At 46.5% G+C, this 22,483-nt stretch overlaps 1 protein-coding gene across 5 annotated transcripts in view; it reads right to left on the bottom strand.

Annotated features, from left to right (window-relative positions):
• Positions 1 to 9,967: 9,967 nt before the first annotated feature.
• The window catches only part of TRIM37 (tripartite motif containing 37), a 146,066-nt gene continuing 133,550 nt past the window's right edge, over positions 9,968 to 22,483 (bottom strand). For 3 of the 5 annotated variants that reach the window (XM_077296335.1, XM_077296338.1, XM_077296340.1), the window contains exons 23-25: positions 19,831 to 19,980; positions 18,364 to 18,442; positions 9,968 to 12,417 (exon numbers count right to left, since the gene is read on the bottom strand). In XM_077296335.1, coding sequence (XP_077152450.1) covers positions 12,414 to 12,417; positions 18,364 to 18,442; positions 19,831 to 19,980 — 233 coding nt within the window. In that variant the 3' untranslated portion in view covers positions 9,968 to 12,413. The remainder of the gene's footprint in view (positions 12,418 to 18,363; positions 18,443 to 19,830; positions 19,981 to 22,483) is intronic. The other 2 variants (XM_077296336.1, XM_077296339.1) reach the window with 1 other exon arrangement.

The raw sequence follows: 22,483 nt of genomic DNA, 5'->3' as shown, positions 1-22,483 counted from the left end.
GTAGAAAAGATAAAACATCTCAACAGTACATAAAGAGCCATAAACAATGCAGATTGCTATATACCCCACCCCCCACCTATCACCACCTCACATTGCACATGAGTCCCTGAAAAAATAACATAAAGGTCCAAAGACCATAACCCTGAGGGAGCAGTGTTTCCAAAAGTGGACACCTGGAGGTCAGCATGCATCCATAAAGTGACTAAGGATAAAGTAACACCTATCTTTCAAATAAAGTGCGGAAGTAACTAGCAAAAGAAAGCGGCCCCAAGTAGCCGCAAAACGTGCGTCGGGACCCTCCATCCGACCCCCTTGTTCCCACTCATCTGCTGGTAAGCATTGCACCTTTTGCTAGTTACTTCCGCACTTTATATGAAAGATAGACAGGTGTTACTTTATCCTTAGTCACTTTATGGATGCATGCTGACCTCCAGGTGTCCACTTTTGGAAACACTGCTCCCTCAGGGTTATGGTCTTTGGACCTTTATGTTATTTTTTTCAGGGACTCATGTGCAATGTGAGGTGGTGATAGGTGGGGGTGGGGTATATAGCAATCTGCATTGTTTATTGCTCTTTATGTACTGTTGAGATGTTTTATCTTTTCTACGAATTAATAAAGTTATATGACTTTTTACCGGATGTAATCAGTTTGCTCCTTTTTCTCATATTTTTGTCTCAATTAAACTACCGTATATACTCGAGTATAAGCCGAGATTTTCAGCCCAAATTTTTGGGCTGAAATTGCCCCTCGGCTTATACTCGAGTCATGATTGGCGGTGGGGTCGGCGGGTGAGGGTGAGAGAGGACTGTCGCATACTCACCTAGTCTCGGTGCTCCTGGCGCTCCCCCTGCCCGTCCCACGGTCTTCGGTGCCGCAGCTCGTCCCCTGTTCAGCGGTCACGTGGGACCGCTCATTAAAGTTATGAATATGGACTCCACTCCCATAGGGGTGGAGCCACATATTCATTCCTCTAATGACGGTAACGGTGACTGCTGACAGAGGAAGAGGCTGCGGCACCCGGAGACCAGCTGTCCGGGATAAGGAGCCAGGGACGCCGGGAGCAGGTAAGTATGTCATAGTTACCTGTCCGCGTTCCACACGCCGGGCGAAGCTCTGTCTTCCGCGTCCTCTTGCTCTGACTGTTCAGGTCAGAGGGCGCGATGACGTACTAGTGTGCGCGCCGCCCTCTGCCTGAACAGTCAGTGCGGAGAGACGCCAAGACGGGATGCTGAGGAGCTGCGGGCAGCAAGAGAGGTGAGTATGTCATTTTTTTTTTATTGCAGCAGCAGCATTATATATCGCACAGATTTATATAGAGCATCTATGGGGCCATACTGAACGGTGCAGAGCATTATATATGGCACAGCTTTCTATGGGGCCATAATGAACGGTATGGAGCATCTATTTTTATTTTTGAAATTCACCGGTAGCTGCTGCATTTTCCACCCTAGGCTTATACTCGAGTCAATAAGTTTTCCCAGTTTTTTGTGGCAAAATTAGGGGGGTTGGCTTATACTCGAGTATATACGGTATGTATGTTATGGCAATACACTGGTCATATCCATAACGAACGGAGACATCTTCAAATTCAAAATCTTCATTGTTGTCATTTTGTTCCTCACCATAATGATGTTCTTGAAAAGTGGATAGCTCAAGGAAAACTGGCACTGGGATGTCAGCTGAATGAGGCACTGGACATATAGTTGATAGTAGACTAGGATACTCCATTTTACATTTATTTTTCTTGTTATATCCTGAAGTTTACACTTTACAAAAGTAACAGTCACTAAAATGATATATTGGCTCTTACAAAACCATAGGTATACCAAATGGTATATTACATGTTCCCTTCAGCCACATCCGTAAACTCTAGACACACTGCATGCACACATTGTGACAAGCCCAAGACTTATCTTAATCAATTAAGATTTACTTTGAAATATGCAGAAATAGTCTTGTTTAATAAAGGTGCTGATGTTTGGCAGTTTCACCATTCCCAGTTAAAGGCCAAAGATATAACTAAAAGGGAAGCAGGGCGGTTTAGGCACTTACAAAGAGAAAAAGCAGAGAAAGACATGATCTGAAAGAAAGGAAATAAGTGTGAAAAAAAAAATCATTCTGCTAACCCCATGTGTACAGACTTTTGGAATGTTTCACTAGATAGAGCAGCACACAACCTCTCGCCACGCTATCTCAGGAGTGACAGAATATTCTTGACAAATAACCTGTGATCGGTCATCAAGGTCTTCCTCTCCACTCGAGAGAGGTTAGCCAGTGCTACTCTTGATCCTTGTCTAAAGTAAATCGCATTAAGATAAGCTGTAGAGAAAAAAAACTGACATGATACAAGAAAACTAAAGGTACCGTCACATTAAGCGACGCTGCAGCGATATAGACAACGAGCCGATCGCTGCAGCGTCGCTGTTTAGGTCGCTAGGAGACGTCAGACACCGGCAACAACAGAACGATGCAGGAGCGATCCAGTGACGTACTTATCGTTCTAGCTGGTTGTTCGCTCCAGTTCGCTCCATGAAGAAACATTGCAGGCATCGTTGCTTTTGCTGTCAAACACGACGATACACGCCGATCTGATGACCAAATAAAGTTCTGGACTTCTAGCTCCGACCAGCGATATCACAGCGGGATCCAGATCGCTGCTGCGTGTCAAACACAACGAGATCGCTATCCGGGACGCTGCAACGTCACGGATCGTTGTCGTTCTCATTGGAAAGTTGTTTAGTGTGAAGGTACCTTAACCCCAGTTTTGAAATCAGCATGTGTATTTTAGTCTAAATCAAGAGAAAAATAGAACAAAAATTACGTTAAATTGTTCCCCAGTGATAATCTATACATGTGTGACTACTGCCTTGTATATGTAAGGATGACTTTCTGTCTTACAAAAGTCAAAGTAAACTGCCATGACAGCTTGCTACATCTGTAGGACATGGTTTTAATAATTGCTCTAAACATAATTTTATCTAAGGCTAGGTTCACATTGCGTTAGTGCCATAACAGATGCTCAAAATCTATTTTTTTGTACAATCGCGTTAACGCATGCGCTAACGCATAGTAGCATTGCGTTGGCATGCGTTAGTAATAGAGGTCTATGCACAGTGAACGCGTTTGTTCACGGTGCCTTAGACCTAACATACCCGAAAACGCGGTAGACCGCGTTCGAGGGTGCATCACAAAGTAACACACCATCGCTAACGAATGGCGATTTTGATATGCGTTAGAATGCGTTACGATAATGGATGGCAATGGATGCGTTTACAGATCCGTTACATTGCGTTTAGTGCCGCTTAGTAACGGATTCGTTAAAAGGATGGCACTAACGCGATGTGAACCTAGCCTTAGAGGGGCTCTCCTGTGTCCTCAATTCCGAAGTGCACTACTCCCCCCACATGTCTAGACATCCTGAGTGATGGGGAGCCGGCGCTCCTGCACGACTGACAGTTTGGACCAGTGGCATAATTGTGAGCTGTGCACCTGTAGTGCTGTAAGAGTAGTGGTATTGAAGCTGGACAGGATCAGGTGCTAACCGTGTGCCCAGTGATCCTGAAAGGTTATAAAGCTTGAGAAAAAAAAACAACAACCTAAGAACTGCTTGTGATGAGGGAACAGCCGCCATCTTGGACGGGCATACTAACAGAGATTGGCGTGACTCCATTTTGTCTCCTGGTCACAGGTCTGCAGAGAGGAGTGCTCCTGGCCCCCACCTTTTCTAATGAATAAAGTTCCTTTCAGTATGTTAATGGGCTGAGCACAATGTGGCAGGCAGAAAGCATTTCAAAGCCTGAGTGAGGAAGCCACACCAGCAGGGAGCTTGGAAGTGCTTGGGGGCTTAATTAAAGCACGCATGTCAAGTGGCCACAGGATACACATCTATTATGGCCGTCCAGTCGAACCGTCTCCAACATGGAATCGTGAATTATGGACGCATCATCCGAGGTACCGGCTCATAAAAAATATCCCCCTCGCCCTAAAGAAATTGCGCATCTAACAGTGCGACTCCCGTGTCCGTGGGAGGTCTGAAACCCGAGATATAGGGATCAGCCTCCCACAGGGACCAAATCGGTCAAGGTTTGATCCCAGTACGACCGGCAGAACAAACCACAGGCGCTGGTACTGCCCAGGTGCTGATCCGATCATCCTGAGAGAAGTTATCCCATTTATTAGATATTGGAATAAATCTTGCAGGGAGGCAGGGGGGGGGGGGGGGGAGATTGCTAAGCCCACCCAGCTACAGGCGGAGGGACACAGCAAGGTTTAAGAGCTGAGGACACTTGGAGAGTGAGACACACAGAAGATGACTAACTGAGGAACTACGAAAGAGGGCAGGCCAGTCAGAGGGGGGCAAGCACACGCTTTCTGGGGGCTGCCCAGCAACTAAGCTGTCTACCTGTGGAGGGCAGAGCTCCCTGGCTTCCACAAGCGACCTTCAACCTGGTAAATTGACCTCCAGCTTTATACCTTTAAGCCTTGTATTATTATTGTTATATTGTACTCGGACTGTAACTCTTGATATATTTTGATTGTATATTTCTTGTAATTACCTAGTGCGCCCTTAAGGCAATTAAATCATAAATTAATTTTGGGCTGATCCTTTTACTCTGATTGCGAATCTTAGAATACCCAGCGTGGGTAACAAGGCAGTCTCCCCGGCGGCCGTTTGCTCCAGGTGCAGTTCCCTTGCTGACCTGAGAGACAAAGGGGCACCGGAGAGCTGTGCCTGTGTAGTGACGTCACGGATTGGTGATGTGGGAGGAACAGGGCTTCCTTCACATTGGTGGCAGCAGGTGGGATCAGAGTAATAGTGTGCGTGGGACCCCTACTCCCAGATACTAAAGACTACCAGTGGTAACTTTCACTGCTGGGGTTTTAAGGTCAGCCCAGCATTAGACGGTCAGAGTGTATATATAATAAGTTGTGTGCAAGGTCAGGGTTACAGCTGTGTCAGTAACCAGAGGTTCCAAAGATGGCGGATGGCACCAGGAGTGCAGTGAGGGCGCAGGCCAGTGCTATGGTCGATGAGGAGGTGGTGGTGGACTTTACTGTTCAAGGCGAGGGGGAGCTCAGCCCAGACTCCACAAGGAGCCAGCCACCCGTGCTTAGTCCGGCAAGGGACTACCCAACACCTACCTGCCCCAGCCTGTCCACATCAGAGGCCCTTGTTGCAGCGGCAGTGGCACGTCTTGAGGCGGGTAATGAAGACGCCTATATGAGACTCATGGCAGCTGCAGAGAAGGCAGCGGAGGCCGAGCGTGCAGAACGCCGTGAAGCGGCGGAGCAAGAGCGTGCAGAACGCCGTGAGGCAGCGGAGCGGGCAGAGAAAGCTGCAGAGCGGGCAGCGGAGCAAGCAGCAGCAGAGAGCAGCGGAGCACCAGCACCAACTGGAGATGGCTCAACACGGGCTCCCGCTGGACGCCCCAGCACCACCAGAGTCCAGGGCTTCCAAAGTCCGGGCCGAGGACTTCCCTCTGCTTGAGAAGGATAGAGACCTGGATTCCTTCTTGCTGGCCTTTGAAAGGACCTGCCTTCAACACCATCTGGCCCCGGCTCAGTGGGCAAGATACCTGACCCCCCGTTTGAGGGGTAAGTCCCTGGAAGTTTAGGGGGACTTAAAAGCCGGGGCGGAGTAGAACTTCAGCAGCATCAAGCGGGCCCTGACCCAGCACTACAACCTCACCCCGGAGTCCTACCGCAAGAAGTTCCGGAGCCTGCAGCGGGGCCCAAAGGACACCTGGACCGACCACATGCGGGCGTTGCTGAGATCTGCAGAGCACTGGACATCGGGTCTAGCGCTCACCACCCGCCAGGAGGTCCAGGAACTGTTCGTCACGGAGCAGTTCTTGTGGAACTGCCCAGAGGACCTCCAGCAGTTCCTCCGTGATCGGAAACCGAAGGGGGCTTCTGCTACAGCCACCCTGGCAGACGAGTATGCCAATAACAGGGCACCTGAGCCGAAGAAGCCTGCCAGCAGCACCTGGAGGGGGGGTAAGCCCAATCCTGCCCGTTTCCCCAGCCCCCAGAGTGCAAGGGGTGTACCCCCTTGCTGCCCTCTCCAGGCCAGGCGCAGAACCCAGACGTTGTCATCACTGCAACCAGCTGGGGCACGTCAAGGCTGTATGTCCCCAGCGTCTTAAGGCCCCATCCCTGTCCCCGAAACCGTCCACTGTTTTATGTGTGGGAGGGGGTGGTGGGAGGTCCCTGGACAATTACCAACCCATCACTATCGGCCGCTCAGCGGTCATGGGACTGCGGGACACAGGCGCTGAACGAACCCTAGTACGTCCTGAGGTGGTGTCCCCTCAAGACTTGGTACCGGGGAAAACCCTTTCCGTCTCTGGTATTGGAGGCGTGGAGCCGGCGCTGCCTGTCGCCAAGGTGTTTTTGGACTGGGGCGCCGGGAGGGGAGTGCGGGAGGTGGGAGTAACGTCAAATATTCCTGCTAATGTATTACTTGGGACCGATTTGGGGCGGCTGGTGTCTCAGTATGTGGCCACTGAACCCCCAAGTTCGGCTCCCCAAGAATGTCATGACTACTGTGAATGTTGATGTGTTGAATGTGCCTTCAACAGTGGGGGAGGGAGTGAAACCTGAGGGTACTCCATTCACTGACACCACACACACACAGGGCTCACAGTGAGGACAGGTGAGGAGACTGTAGGGGAGAGCTCAGAGGTGGAGGGAGGGGCTGCTGTGGGCAGCGTAGGGCCCCTAAGTGAATCCAGCCTGCTGAGTCTAGGGCCCCTGCAGGAAGAGGAACAGGCCATGGGGGGAGGAGGCTTCCCGGGAGGAGCCACCAGGTAAGACCCCAGGGCAGTTCCCCACACCCGGGATGTCAGGGAAGTCTGCCTGACCCGGCGACTTGGTCAGGGGCCGGGGGGAAGCAGGCGCTACCCATGGGCACAGCGGTCGTGGATGCTGTCACCCGGAGTGGGAGCGCCGGAGCCCAAGGAGCCTTGCTGAGGTCCGACGGCTTTCCCCTCTCTGACCAAGTGACTGCCGAGTCAGACAGCAGCCAGGAGACAGATCCCGGGGAGCTGACAGCGGATGTGGCAGTGTCGTCCATTCTCGCCACATCGAGTCAGGGATTTCAGGCAGCGTTGGAAGCTGACGCTAGCCTGAAAGCTCTCAAGGAGCAGGCGGCACAGCCTCCTGGGGAGTCAGACCGCGAGCGGGTGGTCTGAAACCAGGGACGGCTGTACCGGGTATCGGTCCAGCAGGGTTCACCAGAGGCGTGGCCCAGGGACCGAGTTAGTGGTACCCTATCCGTTTAGGGTGGAATTGTTGCGGATAGCACACGAGATTCCCATGGCCGGACACCGAGGGATCGCTAAAACCAGGGCCAGGCTAGCGCAGCATTTCTACTGGCCTGGAATGAGGACCGAGGTAATTGCCTACTGCCGTTCGTGTGACACCTGTCAGAGGGTGGGGAAGGCGGGGCGGCGCCCCAAAGCCCCACTGGTAACTCTGCCCATCATTGAAGAGCCTTTCTCGAGGGTGGCTGTGGATCTCATTGGACCTCTGTCCACTCCCAGTCGCTCTGGGAAATGCTTCATATTAACGGTAGTGGACTATGCCACTCGGTACCCGGAGGCGGTCGCTTTGTCATCCATTCGGGCTGACAAAGTGGCTACTGCCTTACTGGAGATCTTCTCCAGAGTGGGGTTTCCCCAGGAAATGCTCACCGACCGAGGGACCCAGTTCATGTCACAGCTGATGGAGTCCCTCTGTAAGCAGATACAGGTGCAGCATCTGCTAGCCAGCCCATATCACCCACAGACCAATGGCCTGTGTGAGCGGTTCAACGGCACCTTAAAGCAGATGCTTAAAGGGACACGGTCACCTGAATTTGGAGGGAACAATTTTCAGCCATAGGGGCGGGGTTTTCGGGTGTTTGATTCACCCTTTCCTTACCCGCTGGCTGCATGCTGGCTGCAATATTGGATTGAAGTTCATTCTCTGTCCTCCATAGTACACGCCTGCGTAAGGCAAGATTGCCTTGTGCAGGCATGTACTACGGAGGACAGAGAATTAACTTCTGACGGACCTCACCAAGAAGAAGCTGCCCGTCGCAGTCGACTGGACAGTCACCTCCGAGACAGCTTTCCAGGCACTCAAAACCGCCTTGTCTAGCTCTCCTGTACTACAGGCAGCCGACTTCACGGTGCTGTGCTCAGCCAGGTCGACACTACGGGACATGAACACCCCGTTTTGTACCTGAGCCGGAAGCTCCTGCCGAGGGAAGTGGCCTATTCCACGATGGAGAAGGAATGTCTGGCAATTGTATGGGCCCTGCAGTGTCAGCAGCCATACTTGTACGGACGCCACTTCACCGTGGAAACAGACCACAATCCCCTCAGCTGGTTACACTCGGTCTCTGGGACGAATGGGAGGTTGCTACGCTGGAGCCTGGCTCTCCAGCAGTATCACTTCAGCATTCGCCACAGAAGTGGCAGAGACCATGGTAACGCTGATGGGTTGTCCCGGCAAGGAGAATGTGCGGAAGGGCGCATGGGGGAACACAGGAATGTGATGCCCCCTAGCGCCCTCTAAAGCAGGGAGGTGTGATGAGGGAACAGCCGCCATCTTGGACGGGCATACTAACAGAGATTGGCGTGACTCCATTTTGTCTCCTGGTCACAGGTCTGCAGAGGAGTGCTCCTGGCCCCCGCCTTTTCTAATGAATAAAGTTCCTTTCAGTATGTTAATGGGCTGAGCACAATGTGGCAGGCAGATAGCATTTCAAAGCCTGAGTGAGGAAGCCACACCAGCAGGGAGCTTGGAAGTGCTTGGGGGCTTAATTAAAGCACGCATGTCAAGTGGCCACAGGATACACATCTATTATGGCCGTCCAGTCGAACCGTCTCCAACATGGAATCGTGAATTATGGATGCATCATCCGAGGTACCGGCTCATAAAAAATATCCCCCTCGCCCTAAAGAAATTGCACATCTAACAGTGTGACTCCCGTGTCCGTGGGAGGTCTGAAACCCGAGATATAGGGATTAGCCTCCCACAGGGACCGAATGGGTCCAGGTTTGATCCCAGTACGACCGGCAGAACAAACCACAGGCGCTGGTACTGCCCGGGTGCTGATCCGATCATCCTGAGAAGTTATCCCATTTATTAGATATTGGAATAAATCTTGCAGGGAGGCAGAGGGGTGGAGATTGCTAAGCCCACCCAGCTACAGGCGGAGGGACACAGCAAGGTTTAAGAGCTGAGGACACTTGGAGAGTGAGACACACAGAAGATGACTAACTGAGGAACTACGAAAGAGGGCAGGCCAGTCAGAGGGGGGCAAGCACACGCTTTCTGGGGGCTGCCCAGCAACTAAGCTGTCTACCTGTGGAGCGCAGAGCCCCCTGGCTTCCACAAGCGACCTTCAACCTGGTAAATTGACCTCCAGCTTTATACCTTTAAGCCTTGTATTATTATTGTTATATTGTACTCTGACTGTAACTTGATATATTTGATTGTATATTTCTTGTAATTACCTAGTGCGCCCTTAAGGCAATTAAATCATAAATTAATTTTGGGCTGATCCTTTTACTCTGATTGCGAATCTTAGAATACCCAGCGTGGGTAACAAGGCAGTCTCCCCGGCGGCCGTTTGCTCCAGGTGCAGTTCCCTTACTGACCTGAGAGACAAAGGGGGCGCCGGAGAGCTGTGCCTCTGTAGTGATGTCACGGATTGGTGACGTGGGAGGAACAGGGCTTCCTTCACACTGCTCATAATTGGTCTCAGCAATGGCCAATCCCCTTGGCAACTATCAGTAACCAAAAAAGCAAATTTTGCAAGATTAGGTGAATTTTAATAAATAGCAAATTAAGAAAGTGTTTGTTTTTACAAGCACTATTCAACCATTACCCATCAATAAAGATGACTATAACCCTTTCATATATGCAGCACTAAAAATTGTTGCTGTCTAGATGTAATAGGGAGTCGCATTGACAAACGGTTACAGGTTTTATTTTATTAAGAAAAAAAGTGCAACAAAATATTTCATCCAGTTCAAAATAAAACAGATTAAAACAAAAACAAAACAAATAAAAATGACAGTGGACATGACTAGACATTAAATATTCGGCAATCATATTTAGTTACACGAGTACCAGTTTTTCAGGCAACAATAGCAATGCAAAGAGCAGCTCGGATGCTAGAAACAGCAACAGGTTTGGCAAGGTCATCGCTCACTTGGTCAGCAAGGAACAAACATCTCTACAGTCTTTAGCATGTTAAATTAAAAACGGCTTAAAATCAATATATATGAAGATATTCGGCACCACGGACACCGTTCTGTCTTACACGTCGGCTTTATGTTTTAAGCTTATAAAGAGAAGACTATACAAATGTGAAACAAATATTTCAGTATTCACGCTGGGTTCAGACACAGAGGGATTGGTATCTAACAAGGACTGTGTAAGGGGGTCAGGGCGTTTGTATAGGTGGTCTCTACATAAACTAGTCTCCGTACGTTCTGCACTATTGCACTGGAAGCCTCACGAGGTGCTGGCCCATGAAATGGAATGATAGCAGGTTAGTCGTTACAATACAGTAATAAAGCTGCACAATACCCGGTGATACATTTAGTTATGTGCTGGAAGCAGACAGTTCCTTGGACGTTGCAGGCAAATCACAATGTTCAATGTTTTATAAGATCTATCTGTGCAGAGGCACTCACAGGGGGCGCTATAGGTCACCACACATTCCCAGTGTTGCAGATCTAGTTAATACACATGTAACACTTCACTAAGGAGAAGCAATACAAAGTTCTATGTTCTAATTGCAGCTGAATATGGCGTGAACAGTAACATAGCTGGCGATTCATTTTTATTAAGCACGAAGGATCCCTTTAACACTGAAGGGGAAACCCCTACTGATCGTTATAATGGAGGTCTTGTGCTTCCTTCTTCTTATTACAAGCCTGTAGCAGAAAAAGAATAGATGGCCACGTATACAAGGATGGAAAATTCTGTGTACATGTGATGTAGACTCTATGAAGAGTTCTTCTGCTACTTGTCATGGTGGGAAAAGGACTTTTGGATGGGGTCTCAATAGTCGCTTATATCATGTGCAGGAATCCTCTGCAACCAGGAGGAGTATATGATGTGCTTAGTTAGCGCTTGCAATGTATCTTCTGCGGTAATTTGGCATCAGAGAGCAGATCTCGGGGTTCTTCAGCCTCAGTAACCGTATATAAAACTCGGCCGGTCCAGGGATTTGTATGCATATAGACAAAAAGTGTGTCATTATAGACAAAGCTCCCGAAATCTCCTTACTGCAGAAAACAGATTACAAACTCTGAGAAGGTCATACACTACCTCAACTTCAGACAAGGGAGCTTGCTATATACTACTGAAACGGCCATACAAGCTGCCGCATACGCTGGTGGACTTCATTCTTCTACCTCCATTCCTCAAAAAATCTTCTGGCTTACTATTTATTTGCATACATGTGAAGGCACACAGTTGCATATTGTTCACACAAGTGTGGACCTGAAGAGTTGGATATACTCCGCTAAGGAAATCCTATCAATTACGCTAGCTCTATTGATACGCTCCGAGTATATTTATTGCTGGTAGTCTTCTAGCACCTATCTAGTAAGAATGCCATTAGGTTTTCATTTCATTATTGCCTTTCCCATGCCTGAAGACACAGAACATCAAAATGATTTTTCTTGGTTTTAAATCACACAATACAGTATATACTCCTGTGGTAGCCATGCAGATGTCAAAGGATTGAGGTTCTTTATGATTAATACAGTGCTGGGCAGGAAAGCATATCATCATGTGGATCTGTGTCAGCTGCTAAATGGATTTAGAAAGAAGATGGCCTCGGCTGAAAAATATGGCATAATATAGAACAAAGGTACTGTCCCCTTCAGTAGAGCTGCTTCATCCTAACTTAATATGCCAGTGCAAAGCAAAAAGTCTGGTCTCGCCTCTAGCCAAACAGATGTTGACCGTCAGTCAAGCACAACAACAGCTTGGATCTGACTGGTTGCCATGGGTAAGACCTACTTCAATACTTTATATGACCCACATAGTGCAGCTGGGAGTTAAGAAGTGGAGACAACCATCTAATATCAGAGAAAACTAGATGAGCGTGAAGTTTCTACATTACAGTGAATGCATGTGAATCCAAGAGATCAATAATGGTTTCCATGCCCATTGGGTGATGATGAATGCTCTGGACTAATCATAAGAAAATACGGTTTCTTCCCCATACTAACTGCATATGAACCTTTTTATTAAAGACTTGTTTGTAGTGCTGTGCGCCATTCTCAGATATATAAATAAGTTACAGCAGTGAATGTGCACCCGTGGGTGGATGCAGTCCTACGTATTCTAGTGTTCTGAGCCTTCAACACGGTTGGGGATGTCTAAATGTTCCCACCGATTACCTAGACAAAACATAAAAACACACGTGTTACAGATGTATACACACAAATGACAGAGCAAACCTCATAGCTCATGATCAATCAATTTCAAATTTAGACAGGACAAGGGCAGGCGGTATATCCTACCCCACTTTTCCTACAAACATACTTGTGATAGGTTTCCTGCTTGTACAAATGTGCTAAATTTTACTTAATAAAGATAGTAAGACATCAAATCTATAAATCTTTGGATTCTTTATCTCAATGTAAAATCATGGTATTTGATACCCTGCCGATTTTGCAAGTTATCCACCCTACAAAGAATGGAGAGATCTGTAATTTTTATTGTAGGAACACTTCCACTGTGAGAGACAGAATTAAGAAAAAAAAAACAAAATCAAATTGTAGGATTTTTACATGATTAATTTGCATTTTTTGCATGAAACAAGTATTTAATACAATAGAAAAACATTTTTGGTACAAAAACCTTTATTTGCAATTACAGAGGTCAGACGTTTCCTGTAGTTCTTGACTAAGTTTGCACACACTGGAGCAGGGATTTTGGCCCACTCCTCCATACAGATCTTCTCCAGATCGTTCAGGTTTTAGGGCTGTGACTAGGCAAAATTGAGATTCAGCTCCCTCCATAGATGTTCTATTGGGTTCAAGTCTGGAGAGTTGCTAGGTAACTCCAGGACCTTGAAATGCTTCTTACAGAGCCACTCCTCAGTTGCCCTGGCTGTGTGTTTCAAGTCATGGTCATGCTGGAAGACCCAGCCGTGACCCATCTTTAATGCTCTTACTGAGGGAAGAAACCTGTTGGCCAAAATATAGCGATACATGACCCCTTTCATCCTCCCTTCAATAAGGTGCATGCATCTTGTCCCCTTTGCAGAAAAGCACACCCAAAGTATGATGTTACTCCCATTAAGCTTCACGGTTGGGACAATGTTCTTGGGTTTGTACTCATCCTTCTTTCTCAAAACACGGCGAATGGAGTGGATACCAAAAAGATCTATTGTGGTCTCATCTGACCAAATTACTTTCTCCCATGCCTCCTCTAGATCATCCAGATGGTCATTGGCAAACTTCAAATGGGCCTGGACACGTGCTGGCGGTGTGAGCAGGGGGACCTTGCTTGCTCTGCAGGATTTGAATCCATGACGGCGTAGTGCGTTACTAATGGTAATGTCACAGGCGATTAATATCATCCCACAGTTGTCTGACTAGCATTTGCTGGTTTGAATTTATAAGGGGACCCAACATCATTCTCTTTTCTTAGGTCCCCCGTAAATTACCCACGAAAGGGAAAGCAAACAGCTGTGAGCTGTTATTAGCCTGTGAACCTTATGGAACATTGTCCCTTGTTCCAGTTGATTAACACCAGCCCCCGGCCATGGGCTTTCCCTCTGCTGGCTATGAAAATTGCACATTAGCTGAAACCGCTTTTTTTATTTAATTCTTTTTTTTTTTTGTTACACAGGAGGGACATCTCAGCGCGAGCAGGAGACAATGCTTAGAGTTGCCTTCAGCAGCCAGTGCCTGGGAACAGCACGAACTGTACCACTTCTTCCCAGGCGCCTGTTCATGTCACGCCGATGACATATGGATGACATCAGTATGCAGCACGCATTTTGTCCATGCTGTGCCAAAAAAACTGGCATGTCTGCAAAAAAATTGCCTGTAATGGTCATCCAATACAGTTTAACCTGCTTTGTGCGAAATTATGGTGGTTTGAAATTTTTTTTGGTGGTCCAAGAGTCCGGATCACTTAAACTTCACCATGTCGAGTCCCAGGAGACCACTGGTCTCACACTAGGAAACTGCGAGGAGCTCTTTACATCATCATTTCTTGATTGTGGTCTCTCACCCTGCATGTTCCAAGAGGGACAGGAGGATATGCTGTTTAGTGGTGCACAACTTAAAGCAGCCACGGTCACAAGAAGATGACGGTGGGAGATGGCAAATTTTGTCTAAGGAGTTAGATAATAATGATGAGACAAGGTTGCAGGTAAGTCAGGTTGTTGCTGTCCACCAAGTCAGGAGGACCAGAGTGTGGCGGTGGAAGACAAGCTGATGGATGACGAAGTCACTGACACAACCTGGGAGGCTGACATGCAGAGCGAGGCCAGCAGCGCTGAGGGGGAGGGATCAGCAGCACTGAAACAGGAGGAAGAGGCAGTGGCGGCTGTGAAACTTGGAAAGCTCCCACATGTACCATGTACCATGCTTGGCCCATGTGCTCAACTTGGTAGTTCAGTGGTTTCTTAAACCTACCCAGATTTGCCAGAGCTTCTGGTCAAACTACGCCGTGTGAGCACCCATTTCCGCAAGTCAGCTAGAGCAATTCTGGCAGCACATGAAAGTGCCAGCTCACCGACTGGTGTGCGACGTGGCCACACGCTGGAACTCCACACTGCACATGCTGGCAAGGCTTTGTCAGCAGCACAGGCCAGTTGTTGAACACCAACTCCAACACACCAGTCAGTATTCTGGGCAGGCTCCGCACATAACTGATGAGTGGGCATGGATTTCTGTCATTTATGTGGTTCTCCAAGACTTTAACCCCTTAACCCCTGGGCCATTTTCCAATTTTGCTCCCCTTATTCCCAGAGTCATAACTTCATTATTTATCGGTCAAAATGTCCATGTGAGGGTTTGTTTTTTGCAGGACAAGTTGCACTTTTGAACGACATGATTGGTTTTAACATATCGTGTACTGGAAAAAGGGAAATAAATTCCAACCGCGGTGAAATTGCAAAAAAAAAAAAAAAAAAGGGCAATCCACACTTTTTTTTTTAACTATGTTCACTAAATGCTAAAACTGAGCTGCCATTATGATTCTCCAGGTACGCGTTCATAGACAACAAACATGTCGAGGTTCTTTTTTTATTTAAGTGCTGAAAAAAAATCCAAACTTTGGTAAATAAAAAAAAAAATTGCGCCATTTTCCCGTGACCCATAGTGTCTCCATTTTTCATGATTTGGGGCTGGGTGTGGGCTTACTTTTTGCACACCGAGCTGACGTTTTTATTGATACAATATTGGTGTATATATGATCTTTTGATCGCCCGTTATTGCATTTTATTGCAATGTAGCAGCGACCAAAAAAAACGTAAAGCTGGGGTTTTGATTTTTTTCTCGTTACGCCGTTTACCGATTGGGTTAATTTTTTTCTACAATGATAGATCGGGCGATTCTGAACGCGGCGATACCAAATGTGTTCATGCGAGGAAACGAAGAAAATAATGCAGCACTCACCGGATTGCTGTGTGACCAGAGTCCTTTATTTTACCATCAGAGGTTTGGACCAAGGAGACCGGGCAGGTGTATAGGGGAGTGCGGGAAACACAGACAGATGACGGCCATTTTGCGTCATCTAGACCCGTTGAAGCGTCAAGCACGCGAATCGGCAGTCGTGTTTTTTTCCCCGCATTCCTATACACCTGCCAGGGAAAACAACAAAAAACTGGTTGTTCACCCTGTTAGATAAACACTACAAGAAGAACCTTACATCTCTAATTCCTGAGGCAAAGAGATCTCCTAAAATAGTACTATACCAAAAGGCCATTGTGGAAAATACATTGAAAAAATTCCTATCAGACAATGCTAACGGAAGGGGGTAAGCTTCAAGGGGGAGAGGTGAGGGAGACACACACTAGGCATGAGCTGTCCCTCTATGCCTTGGAGGTCTTGTACTGCCCTGCTGCTAGCGTCTTGTCTGAGTGGGTATTTAGTGTTACCGGGAAGGTCATAGCAGACAGGAACTTTAGCCTGTCAACAGGAAATGCTGACAGGGTGACTAAAAAATGGCTTTTTCACACCACCAGATGACAGTAGCACATAAAGTGTTTTAAGCTTCAATATTTGAATGAGACCGCTTTTCCAAGATAGGGACACTGACAACTAGTCAGCCTGCTGGGCACCACTTGCCACTGCAAGGGCCCATAACAGATATTCTCCTTTTTTCCCCCCTGATGTACCCCCTAAACAGAGGGAGAAACGCGTTGGGAGGCTTCACCTTCATCACGGGTAACTGGTGAACAAGTCTATACTTGGGTACTGCCCTTGTCAGGGCAGGTGTAATGCAGGGGCACAACAAGGAGTGTTAAAAGGATTGGAACATAGACTGCTATTGCCCCTCTTCTCTTCAATGGTGTATCTACAACGGAGAGGAGGAGTGAGGAAATGGGTCGGTGAGATCAAACCAATTTTGTTTTTTTTTTTTAAACTTGAGCACTGTTGAACATGAGCACTGGCACTTTGTGATATTACTGTTTGTTTGTTCTGTGTACACATTGACTGACAACATTTTAGGCAATTAAAGTTAAGTTTTAATTTATTTTTCTTGCCATGCTGAAAATTTGCACTGCAAAACCTGAGTGTAGAAGTATCACAACTACACTTCTTAATATTTGAATGAGGCAGTCCAGTTGGTGCCTTAGTTGTTATTTTTTGCAGGCTTTGCACTGCGTGCAGAGCTTTTATGAGTACTACAACTACACTTTGTTTACAATATTTGAATGAGATACTACAGTTGGTGCCTTCAAGGGTGTATGGATGACCCAGTTTCAAATTTTTGGCACACTTTACACTTAATGCACAGCTTTTATGAGTCTAGGAGTAAAACTACATGCCAATTTGAACAATGTGTATGAGGCCCTCCTTTATGTGTAATACAGGGTGTGTCTGAGTCCCTCTTCCATCAAATTTTTGGCAGTTCTTGCTTCCTTCATAAATTATTTAAAAAAAAATGGAAATTTCAGTGTAAACATTTAAATATTGGCTTACTTAATTATTTTAAAATCCTGTTTAAATGTTGCGTTATATACAATTCATTATACAGGAAAGAATGTTTCTTCCCATTTTTTTCCCGGTAAATTTCAATTTCTCTTTGATCTTGATTGTTTTATAATTAGTCATTAAAATGGAGTAAAAGTGTGACACCATTGTTCTCAGCAACGATCTGGGAGTGAGAGATGCTTCCAGGAGTCTTCCCCATGCTGTATAGGGACCGAGCATCCGAGCATTTTTCGTGCCGACTCATCCCTACTACTACGTATTGGGCTAGGATCTTGGAGATGAGAATGTTCCTTTCAATCTATTTTTTTTTGGAGCAAGTGACAGGCCCTCTTTAAAGGAAACATATTACTTGATTCATGCTGTTCATGCCATAGGCTGCATTAATCAGGGCCTGGCTGAACGAATACAACCAGTTATGTTTTTATATGTAACACTCCGATGCATCAGAGAAAACAATTTATAGATCTGCCCAGCGACCATATGCCCGTTTCGCCCTACACCACTCCAGATGACAGGGATGTCTCTCTCAATGATGATGGGAGAGACTCGTTAATCCACTAGAGCAGTGTGGTGAGAAGACAGTCTGCGAGCACACTGGACTAGTGTTGTGGTTTGGGCAGCATGAATCAAGTGAAAGGTAGCCTTTGAAGGACTCCTCATTTTCTACTAATCTAAGTTCCCTGACCATAGTATTATACTTACCAGCCGCCATCTTCAGTTCTTTTCAGCTCCACACTGGTCCCTTAACGCCATCTCATGAGCGCAACTTCTGACTGACCGGACGTGAAACGTAACTGTCTCAAAGCAAGTCTATGGGAGCATCAATCTAGGTCTCATAGACTTACATTGAGTTGTGAGTTCTGGATCGCCCAGCAAACACTGGACCAATCTGTCAGGTCACAAACTGCTGGAAACCGTCCATAGCGGTGCCGAAAACAAAAGAAGATGGCAGCTGGTAAGTGTGAGACTAGGGGCAGGGAACTTCGATCGGTAGCACCACTCCAGCGTTAAATTAAAAAAAATGCTGGAGAGGTGCTCTAAAATATCTTTAATTATATTCCAGTGGAAAAAGTTGCAAAAGGAAGCAAATCAATTTCACAGTTTAATAGCTGGGTTACCCAATGTCATAAATGTAAAAAGAGAATATGATGGATGGAAATATGTTACCTTCCACCATTGTCTCCAGCAGCAAAGTGAAGGTCTTCTGTGTTTATATTATTGTCGTCTGGAAAAGGGCAGCCTTGATCTACAAAGGGATAAATAGTATTTTTTCATTAACAGTACAGACAAAAAAATGTACTAAAACACTAAAAAGACAACATTTAATTCTGAGAATAAAATCTATTGGCAAAATGTGTTGGAAGCCATTCAGATGTGAGATTTTAATTATCCACTGATACTTAGTCACTGTACTCAGATTACTTACACAGAAATAAAGCTTAAAAAGGAAAATAATATTTTTAGGCGGCTCAAAGTGGTAAATAAAAAAATCTACCATACTTCCTTTTTAGTGCCAAAACTATATAAATCATCTCACACACATACACAGGCCTTTCTTCCGTGTAATACCGAGGGCACTAAAGGGGATGTCTGGCACCGCTCCCTTACTAACTGGTGGTGAGTGGTGCCACTGTCATTATGTCCCCATATACCTGCTAAGACATGATTGATAGGTAACGTGCACATCTTATCCATTAAAATAGGACACGTGCATGGGTGAGTGGGCTCATAATGTCATCGGCACCACTCCACACCAGTGTGAAAGTGAGTGGAGCTGGACAACCCCTGAAAAACAAAAAACATGTAAAACATGTAGAGCCAGAGTAGTACGTGCAGTTATATAAAATGAAGTGATGTTACTTAGGGGGATCGATAGACAATCTTAATAAAAGTGCAATTCTGGCATTAAAAAGGGTCATAAGGCTATGTAGAAAAAATAGTCTAAGCATTTTCACTTGATTATCAAACTTTACTTTTCAGCCATCTTGAAAACCTCCACTAGAACTAGCAGAGCAATCATTGAAAGCCTTTATTACAAGGACCACATTTCTCCTCCTCAGAATAAAGATATACCGTATATAAAAACTAAAAGGAATTCAATTCGATAGAGCCAAGTCAATGACAATCTGATTTCCAATGTCCTACATCAGCAAAATGATGGTGTCAGCTTAACCAATTTCCCAACAGCTGGTAATAGAAAAAAGACAGAAACAAACTGTAAAGCCTTTTTTTTTGCCTTTTTACAAATTGTATGATTGAGGGGCGTGAGATACATTTAGGGTTGGGGGGATATTACAGGAAATATACAATATTGACTGGCCTTCTACGAGATAGAATTGCAAGTTAAAAGAAAAACCCACAATTAAACAGAATATATACATTATATTAAAAACAATAAACATACATAAATAAATCCTGCAATATTCCGCATTATCACAAGAGGACCTGGAGGACTTCTAATCTAATCATTGTCCACGTCACTTCTCTCTAAATGCATGAAGCCAGTGTTAATGGCCCCACCAGATCTAGAGTCCCCCCTGCATGGATGTACCCAGGACTCCAATGGTGGCAATAGGGATGGGGCCAATGCGATGGAACGCTTTGTAAGAGGAGAAGAAAACCGAAAGAACTCACCGTCCCCGGATGGTTGTGCTGTGAAAGTGTCGTTAAAGCTGCCACAGGTAATGCTTTCCTCCTGCTCCTCATTTTCAGTGTCGCACTCAATGTCACTGTCACTACTCATTCCTGGCAAAATGTGAAGGACATGCTTGGAGCATAAACCTGCTGACAGGAGGAAAAAGGCAAGAAGAGAGGATTAGAATGCGTAATCAGACAACAGGACCAATAATAAAGAAATTAAGAAAATATTCATCATGCCCGAACAAATACATTACATAGAATCAGAACTGGTCCTTAGCAGTGAACATGTTAATCCAGTAATCTTGGAAATGAGACTAAATGGTACAGTAGAGCACATCACGATCACGCAGCAGTGACTAAGCGTGAAAAACGTCTCTCATACCATGTCACTGAAAGACCTTCTCTAAATGCCAACTCCTACACACTTCTCATATGCCGCAGATAGGGATGGATGCTGGCACCTTAATACAAGTTCTGTACTACAAGCCATCAGTCATTGAAATTTAAATGAGTGCAGGGGTGGAAGAATGCCGGGATCTCGCAGGAAATAAATAAAACACACTTTTCTATTACAGATCACTTACAAAAATCAAGACTTTTGTAGATGAAACCGCTAGCAAACAATAGATGTAGTTAGCAATTGTTCACAAAAGCTTTGTGATACGCATCATGCCAACTACTGCATTCTGCCACATATGGGGCTCCAAGAAAGTAGCAAGGATTCAAGACGGAGAAGAAAAAAACAAACAAACAAAATTTTAGCACCCGATACAATTTTTGACTTTTTTTCCCCAAACAAATCATGTCTCATTCTATGAATCAGCTGTCTGTATGTATATAGTGTCAATCATAGCCAGTGGACGGAGAGAGGAGTCAGACGCCCATCAGACCGGAGGCCCATCAGACTGGGGGCCCATCAGACCGGGGGCCCATCAGACCGGGGGCCCATCAGACCGGGGGCCCATCAGACCGGGGGCCCATCAGACCGGAGGCCCATCAGACCGGAGGCCCATCAGACCGGAGGCCCATCAGACCAGTCCATCCTCATTTAACTACAGTGCAGGAGCAATTAAAATAGTGTTTTTGGTGGTGAACAGGGTTAGTCACGAGATGATAGACACGTTTGTGGAATGCAGCGCAAGAGCAGATAAAAGGTAGTGGCATTTGTTCAGGAACAAAAACTGGCGACAGGTTCCCTTTAAAGCACCACTCCAGCATTTTTTTAACTTTCTGGAGCGCCCAGCATTTTTTTTTTTACTTTCTGGAGCGGTGCTTAAAATCCAAGCCACCTGCCCCCTGTATGATACTTACCTTTCTGGTGTTTTCATCCGTTTTCACGTGGCTCCGTCTCAGGCAGTTTGTGACCTGCCGGAGGTACCAATCAATGTACGTCTATGCAGCCTCATTCTGCCTCTCACAGATTTGCATTAAGCGCTTGTGACATAGCTTCTGACTCCCGGCCAGTCAGAAGCTGCGCTCACAAGATGGGACTGGAGCGGTGCCGAAAATAGTGAAGTCGCCGAAGGGTGAGTGAAGGGCCGCCATCAGGGCATTACTGCCCTTACTGCTTTATGGGTCCCGCTTAACAGCAGTACACAGAGGGGCCCACACGTCCTGGGCCCCGCTTAGGTACTTCTGTCCATCGGGCCCCATCGCTGCGGCGCACACGTCGGCGCTGGGGTCTGGGAGCTTTCTGGGAGGTCTGCACAGCCGTCTTACCATGACGGCTGCGCAGCTCCCACTCCCTCCATCTTCAGCGCAGTTCCTCTCAGGTGACAGCGCGTACATGATGACGTCAAAGCGTACGCGCCGCCCAACATGTACCAGACGCTGGAGGCAGAGCCGCGTTGCTGCGGAGCGACTGTGAGGCAAGTATACAAACGTTTTTGTTTTCTGTATAAAAGGAATTAAATGGGTGAGGGGAGGAGGAGGAACTGCAAATGATGACATGGGGGGGAATAAGGGGGACTGCACATGATGATGTGGGTAGTGGGTTTAAAGGGGACTGCACATGATAAAGTGGGGGGTTAAAGGACTGCACATGGTGAAGTGGGGGATTAAAAGGGACTGCACATGATGACGTGGGGGGTAAGGGTACTGCACATGATGAAGTGGGGGGGTTAAAGGGGACTGCACATGATGAAGTGGGGGGGTTAAAGGGGACTGCACATGATGAAGTGGGGGGAGGGGACGGGAGACTGAAAATGATGAATTGAAAGTGAGGGACGGGGACAGCAATTGAATTAAAGGTGGGGAGAGAGCAAATAATGAATTTTGAGGGTGGGGAAGTAAATGATGTATTGAATGGGGGGGGAGAGCTGTTGATAATGAACAGAAGGCGGGAGAGAGAAGACATGACAATAAATGGGGGTGGAAGGAGCATGTAAATATAATGAGTCGGGGATTGGGAGGTACATAGTGGGGGGCGTTGAGTATGCAGTGACTGGTAATTAATTGGGGGAAACAACAGAGGCTAATTAATTTATATATTTATTAGGTGGGGAAAGTGGCTATGTATAACTAGAAGGGACTCAGTGGCGTATTAAAATTTATATTTGGAATGGTGGGTTGCATAATAACCAATTATGTATTAATGGTGGGTGCATATCTATTATGATGTGTAGTGTAGAAGGGAAAAAGTGGGGAA

The sequence above is a fragment of the Ranitomeya variabilis genome, chromosome 3 (assembly GCF_051348905.1).
Source record: "Ranitomeya variabilis isolate aRanVar5 chromosome 3, aRanVar5.hap1, whole genome shotgun sequence".
Classification (NCBI taxonomy): domain Eukaryota; kingdom Metazoa; phylum Chordata; class Amphibia; order Anura; family Dendrobatidae; genus Ranitomeya; species Ranitomeya variabilis.
The sequence above is the reverse complement of the archived record's forward strand: the minus strand, read 5'-3'. Positions and strand labels throughout refer to the sequence as shown.